Source organism: Musca autumnalis, unplaced genomic scaffold (assembly GCF_047663935.1).
Source record: "Musca autumnalis isolate F117 unplaced genomic scaffold, ASM4766393v1 scaffold_1, whole genome shotgun sequence".
NCBI classification, from domain to species: domain Eukaryota; kingdom Metazoa; phylum Arthropoda; class Insecta; order Diptera; family Muscidae; genus Musca; species Musca autumnalis.
In genome coordinates, this window is record NW_027411644.1 from 306,560,289 (window position 1) to 306,567,667 (window position 7,379).

Below are 7,379 nucleotides of genomic sequence, written 5' to 3' on the forward strand. Positions count from 1 at the left end.
ATCCACTAGATCCTGAATGACCTTGCCTGGTGGTTCGGGGTCTTCGTAAGGTAAATCGAAGACAAAACTAGGGGTTTGCTCCGACCTTCTTCCATCCGTACCGTGGTTATATCACTTCTACTGTAATTGGACAGAAGGATTAGGTTAAGATACTTTTTAGCAACTATACATGTCCTCACCTTGTCCCCATTTCAGGCCGCGAAAACAGAATAGTTCTTGCCGCTAAGCCCATTCACCTTATTTTTTTTTATATAAATAAGGTTCCTGGACTAGGGCGTTATCGATGTCTTAAGTCGAGAGGTTTTTCAGTAGTTCAGCAGCTGCAGCTTTGCAATGATGCAGGTTTATCTGGTGTTTTGGTGGGATTCGGAAACATAATCGTCCTAATCCAAAGTTCTGCACCCCTCCTCGACTCCTTAAAAAGTCCTCTCCGGACTTGTCCATGGCGTATTTTATGACCAGTCCGTCGTTCTTCTTAAAGGAACCGAGAATCCTCCAATTTCCCATCTGAAGACCGACGTTGTGCTTCTCAACCAACTTCAGTATTCGTCCTAGCTTCATTGAAGGAGCAGGGACCCATACTGAGGTTATCATCCCACATGATATCTCAGACAAAGGTAAAACCGCCAGATTGCTACCTTCCCAGAGAGAGCCAATGTCATTAACAAGGAAATTTGCCGATTCCTTGTTTTCACAGCTAATTACCTTGACTCCCTTGTAAAGAGTAGACTGGCCCAGCCGAACATTTGCCTGTTCAACCACGTCCGAGATGAGGATGTCCCGAAGATGACCCTAAACTAGCAACCAATGAAAGTCACTGATACGCCCATTGTGATCTGTCATGTCTATGATTGCCAGCCGGATCTCGCCCGGGACAACTCGTCGAGCAGCGATGTCATCCTGCTTCGGGTTTGACGAGTAAGGAGTCTACAGAGCTGTAGGCTTCGCGTTGTCCTTACTGACCTTCGCGGACGAGCAGGGAATCTCCAGACCACTAGGTCCTGAATTTTCCTTACTCGCCTTCACAGACGAGCATGGATTCTGCAAAACACCAGGGGGTTACTCTATATTGCGATGCGTTTGCGTTTGGTATATTTTTAGCGCAAGATATTTGAGTTAACGCACGATTTTGACATACCCTTTTGTATTACAGATTGCGGCGGTGCCAGAAAGGAAAAAGGACCAAAAATACTTGCAAAAGGAGATACGAAAACGTATTGGAGACGTATTTAATTTCCTTACGCATCACATTTTTCTTACGTATAGTAATAGAGAGTAACCCCTCCAGTCTCCGCGTTGTCCCTACTCGCCTTTGTGGACGAGCAGGGAGTCTGCAGAGCACTAGGTTTTGCCTTATCCTCTCTCGCCTTTACAGATGAGCATGGAGTCTGCAGAGCACTGTGTTCCGCGGTATCCTTACTCGCCTTTCCAGACGTACAAGGCATCAGAGAAGAAGCACTTGTTGAAGAGGCTTTAACCTTTCCATTAGTGATCCTCTCACTAGCCTTCCTCGTCACCGAAGCAAACGATGCCGACGGATAGACCGTCTGTGACAACGTAGACTTCTTCGCAGAAGGAGGTTGTTCCTCAGACGACCTCATCCTCTTCACAACCACTGGTTGTGATTTTGGATCGGTCGACCGAGGTCCGTTATCATTTGAGAAAGTCAATGCCGTCACTGACCCATCACTGTTCCGCCCGCTCGTGTTCCCACTTGTGTCGGATGGTATCTTCTTTTTCATCAGCCGACTCACCTATATCACCCTTTGTTCGGGTTTAGAAGTTGGACCAGCTGCAGAATCAGTCGATACCTTTCCAGAGGATTTGGATCCCTTCTTCCTTTTTGGCTTCTGGTCAGCCTTCTTTGAGGGCTGCGACGTTGCCGCTTTGGAAGAAGAGGTGTCCTTATCAGAGATGAAGCGGGGGTACTCCCGCTCTTTGTTACGTGAGGATATTCTCTGTCTGTTGGGGTCCTTATTGGCATACCGATTGCAATAGTTAGTTGACCTTCGGTATGATTTTTTGTCTCTTGCTTCCTTGGCTTTGGCAGAGTTGGAGGTCTGTGGATTCAGCGAATCGTCCATCTTATCGATAGGTTCTTCGCTCGCGCCACTCTCCTCCTCTACTGCTTTTTGCCTTAGAAGCAGAGGTTTGTCGGGATTGTCCGACACCAAAGCATCACCGGATGGGGGGTCATTAGCTAGACTAGAGGTAGGGACATGGATCACTGTCGTGTCCATATCTTCCTCCTCCTCAGTCAGCGATAATTTTTCCCAGATTTCATCCGGGATGCTTTCCTCCTTGAGTGTCAAGGGGACGCTTTCCTCAATTAAATTTAGGAGTACTAGGCTCTGTCTATTCAAACTGTCATTAATATGGCCCAGTTCCGGATTGTCGTCACCGCCCATATTTTCAGTGCGCTTTGTAGCAGAGTTAGAGCTGCTGGCCGTAACATTAGGGGAATCGTTGTCAATGTCCATATTCGTTATTGTCAGGGATAGTGAGGTGGTTGCATTTGTGAGTGTAAAGACTGAGGGTGCCAAGGCATCCACACCTACATCAGTCGAAGCTTCATCTTGAGGTTTTTGGGTTTTTGGTTTTTTTGTTTAAATTTTTAATGTCCATGGGATATTGAGTTGTGGGGGAGCTGAGGTGCATCGCGGCATAGCCTCTTTACCACGGCAAGGGCATGATAGTTACTCGTTGAGTCGCCCAGGTATCAACGAGGCTCCGTTCAAATACAGTTGGTACCCTAACTGCAAACCTTGAGAACACCGATGGGCACGTGGTCGCTTAACACCCCGGTGTTAGGGGATCTCAGCAATTTTTTATTTGGTAGGAGATAGCTACCAAATATGTGTCACACATTCCAAAGATACACTATGGGTTTTCAGTGCATTGTATTGGTTTGTGACAGTAGAGATGGATAACCTTTGGTCGATCACAACCCCCAAATCAACACTATAAGAAGCTGAGTGTAAGATTGTGGTGTCTAGCCCCCGCATCGCGTCAAGATCGTTATGAGGTTGGAAAGTTCCTTTGGGTACCTTTCACACAAAATTTCGGAAAAGTTTAGTTTAGGACCTGCCCTCGAATCTCTTTGATTTTTGTTGTAACAACTTGTATTCACTGCCCCATATACAACGGTATAAGTTTCATCAGGGGCATGTCCGTACTTCCTGACAAAATAGCCTGAAAGTTGCAAACAAAAAAAAACCCTATGACACCGTGTGTAGTGGTTGGAGCTCAAGATAACTCTGGAACGGACTACCGATTCGGTCCTAAATTTAGCAGTTGTATTTTCTTCAAATTTAGTTTAAGTTCAAAGATAAGCAATATCGGTCCACTCCTTCAGGTACCTCCCCCAAAAAGGTTCAAAAATGTTCGGAAAAATTGTGGCCACGATTTGGTCCATACTTTGAACATCGTAATATTTCTACGAGACATTGATCAGGTTAGAATGTGGACAATACCTCCCACACCAAATTTCGGCAAAGTGCAGGTTTGGACCTTCTCTCGAATCGTTTTGATATTTCTTCCAACAGGTTGCACTCAAGGCCCAAATTACGACGGTACAAGCTTTTTCAGTGGGAGTTCCTTACTGCATGAGAAAATGACACGAAATCTGTAAAAAAAACCCCACGGCCAGCAGCAAATTTACCAACAAACGAAAATGAATCGCCATTAAGATAGTTCTTAAACAGCATCAAATTAATTTCCATCAAAATATCTGGGTACATTACCATACATGTGCACTAACTGCTGACAGAAAAACATAACAACAAACAAATAAATCAGCAATCGAATGTACGAAGATGAATGGACTTGTTGTTTGGTTGTTACATTGACAGGGCAACAACATTCGTAAACGACGACGGCCCTTTACATTTTCTGCTCCACTTCAATGATATAGGGATGGGGGGAGGAAGTATGGAGAGAGTGGGAGCAATCTCAACAACAAATACGACGACCGAGGTACAATTGTAAATGAGCAATTACATTTGACAATTGGCTGGTTGCTGTTTGGCGGTTTGTAATTAAAAATAGAATTTTTGCAATTCTCGACAAGTTGTTGTTGTTGCTTAGATCAAGTTTTTTGTTTGTGTAATTTACAACAACATTTTATCTATTGCTTTTGGCCGAATAAACTTTGCACTTTCCCATTTTAATTTCTCTTTCTCTTTAGAAAAAATAGTTTTTTGTTGTTGTTTTGGCAATTGATGTTGGTATCACATAAAAAATGATTTTCGTTCTGCTTGAATTCAATTTCTATTTGGTTAGGTGCCAGAAAATTGATGGCAATGTTGTTTTTTTTCTTACTTTCGAGGTAAAGTTATTCTCTATCTCCATCTCTCTTTGTACTTTTTGGTAGCCTTAAAGTAGGCCATTGTTAGAAAGGTTTGGAGTTCGTTTAATAAGAAGTTTATAGTTTGGTGGACAGACGTGAAATGAAAACTGTGGCTGGCTTCCAAAATATATGTATTAGAAGAAAAACCACGTGGTATTCATTTCACAAACGAATTACCGATAGGGTTTTGGGTTTTTATCATTCCCGTAAAACGGGAATCATAAAATAGCCATTCCCAGGAATTTTTAAAATACGATAGTGGATCAACATTTCCGTGATTTTTTTATCTTCCCATAGTAACTTATATGAAATACCTAAAATATTTTCAAAAATTTGTGGGCAAAATAATGGATGACACGTTTTCGCTCTATAGATTGAAAATGAAAAAAATGTGGAAAAAATGCACCATGTTGTTCTTAGGAAGTATGGATTTGCCCCGAAAAACATTTTACCGTTTTAACTGGGTTCGCACACAAAACATGTTGCCAAACAATTAAGAGAGTGTGGGAGATTTCTCCCTTCGACGGTTATCTTACATACTACCCAATGTAGTTGGTACCGGCAGGCTTTTTTTGAGATTTTCTGTCTTTAGCTCCCAAAAACAAGTTGCGCCGTCATAACAGAACTTTTTGGAAAGAATTAAAAAAAAATCTAGAGAAGAGCTGTTTAGCTGCACTTCTACTAAATTTTGTGTTGGAGGTACCCGAAGGGCTGGACCGATATAGTCCATATTCTAACCTGATACATGACTAGATGAAATAATACGATGTGCAAAGTTTGGACCAATCAGAAACTTCCTGCTTGAGTTATCTTGCCAATTTTACATTTTAGTTGTTTTCGTCAAGGTTTCTTGGAGCTTTTAAGGCATTATCTCAGGAAGTATGGACTTGCCCGCCGACAAAATTTGTACCGATGTAAAGGTGGCCGTAAAGACAAACTGCTGAAAAAATTTCAAATCGATCCGAGAGAAGCTCTTAGACTTCACTTTTTCCGAATTTTGTGTGGAACCGGTTCTATGCCTGGAACCCTTCGAGAGTTGTCGTGCGCACCATTTTAGCGATAATTGTTGAACTTTTGTGGGGAAGGTACCGAAAGTAGTGATCGGTGGCTTCGAGAGTTATCGTGCGCACCAGCCAGCCAGTCGTACCCTCTTTAGCCTAATGGCTGAGAGTATAAATATGGGACTTTAAAATAGAAAATATTCTTTCGCTCTTAAATGGAACCGATTAAAAATCCGTCGTTATAATGCATGTTTTTAGTGCGGTTTTTAGAAGTTTTTTTTTTTTCCTGAAAACACTTTTTATACCCTGCACCATATGGAGGGTATAATGAAATTTGTCATTCCGTTTGTAACACATGGAAATATTCGTCGGAGACCCTATAAAGCATATATAGGGTGTTTTTTTTAAGTCCGATAGAACTTGAAATTGTAAAAAATAACACAAAAAATTAAATTGTAATCAATTTTTTTTTTATTCGAAAGATCAATACGTGACATTAACATTTGAAAATGATTTCGAGCATATGGGCACCGCGAAGTGCATTCTGGACGTCCAATTTTTGGCCACTTTTTCGAGCACTGCTGGCCGTATGTCACGAATAACACGAACAATGCTGGCCTCCAAGGCATCAATTGTTGCTGGTTTATCAGCATAAACCAGTGACTTCACGTAGCCCCACAGGAAATAATCGAGAGGTGTCAAATCGCACGACCTTGGAGGCCAATTGACAGGTCCACTTCTCGAAATCAACTTATCGCCAAATTTTGATTTCAATAAGTCGAAGGTTGCGTTCACCGTATGGCACGTAGCGCCATCCTGTTGAAACCACATCTCCTCCGGATCAATGTCATCCATATTTTCAAACAAAAAATCATTGATCATGGTGCGGTAACGATCTCCATTGACCGTAACGCGAGCTCCGGCCTCATTTTTAAGAAATAAGGTCCGATGATGCCATCAGCGTGAAAACCGCACCATACGGTGCATTTTTCTGGATGTAATGGAGTCTGTAGGGTCTCTTGTGGATTGGTCTCACTCCATATGTGGCAATTTTGCTTATTAACAAACCCGTTAAGCCAAAAATGCGCCTCATCGCTGAACACCATTTTGCGATAAAACAACGGGTCATTTGCCAACTGCTCTAGAGCCCAATCGGCGAAAGAACGACGCATATAATGGTCTCGTGAGTCTATTCACGATGATTTGTCAGAGTATACTGAAACAAATAAAAAAAAGTTTTACCAAAATTTATTTTTTTGTGTTACTTTTTACAATTTAAAGTTCTATCTAGCTTAAAAACACCCTTTATATTATTGATTAGCACAAAATTCTATGTCGATTTAACCATGTCCTTCTGTCCGTCCGTCTGTCTGTTGAAATCAAGATCCAACTCGCAATTTTAAAGATAGAGAGTCAATATTTGGTACAGAAGTTTTTATTACATGCAGGATGGTTGGTATTGAAAATGGGATATATCGGTCCACGTTTTGATATAGCCCCCATAGAACGGTATTTTGAAGGGTTTAGCTTCATTATCACACCGAAATGCCTGAAATTTGTTACTTAGTCTACGTTTTTAGTATAAATTTTCCCTCAGAACTTTGTCGGTATCGGTCCATGCCTTCATATAGCTCCCATAGAACGGTACCTACCGATTTTCGGTATTTTGAACGTTGTGGCCTCAATATTTCACCGAAATGTCTGAAATTTGGTATTAAGACTTCGTTGGGGGTACTCAAACTTCTCCTCTAAATTTGTCGGTATAGGTCCACGCCTTCATATAGCCCCCATGGAAAGGTAACTCCCGATTTTCCGTATTTTGAAGGTTGTGGCTTCAATATTCCACCAAAATGGCTGAAATTTGGTATTTAGTCTTTAATGTGATATAAAACTGTTCGACAGAAATTTGTCTGTACAGGTCCACGCTTTAATATTGCCCCATTTGCGACTAAAATTCGTCGGTATAGGTCCACGTTTCGATATAGCGCCCTTAGAACGGTACCTCCCGATTTTCATAATACTGAAGATTG

At 41.8% G+C, this 7,379-nt stretch overlaps 1 protein-coding gene across 1 annotated transcript; it reads right to left on the bottom strand.

Annotated features, from left to right (window-relative positions):
• Positions 1-350: 350 nt before the first annotated feature.
• LOC141389897 (uncharacterized) lies at positions 351-3,188 on the bottom strand. Its single transcript, XM_073962103.1, has 2 exons — positions 1,400-3,188; positions 351-1,289 (listed from the first exon to the last, which is right to left on the bottom strand). Exon 1 carries the CDS (start codon positions 2,478-2,480, stop codon positions 1,755-1,757), a length of 726 nt encoding a protein of 241 aa, XP_073818204.1. The 5' UTR covers positions 2,481-3,188; the 3' UTR covers positions 351-1,289; positions 1,400-1,754.
• Between the last annotated feature and the right edge of the window lie 4,191 nt (positions 3,189-7,379).

What these genes read in the sequence shown, in the direction of transcription:
- LOC141389897 (XM_073962103.1), bottom strand. Translation starts at nt 2,480, where the DNA reads ATGGACATTGACAACGATTCCCCTAATGTTACGGCCAGCAGCTCTAAC.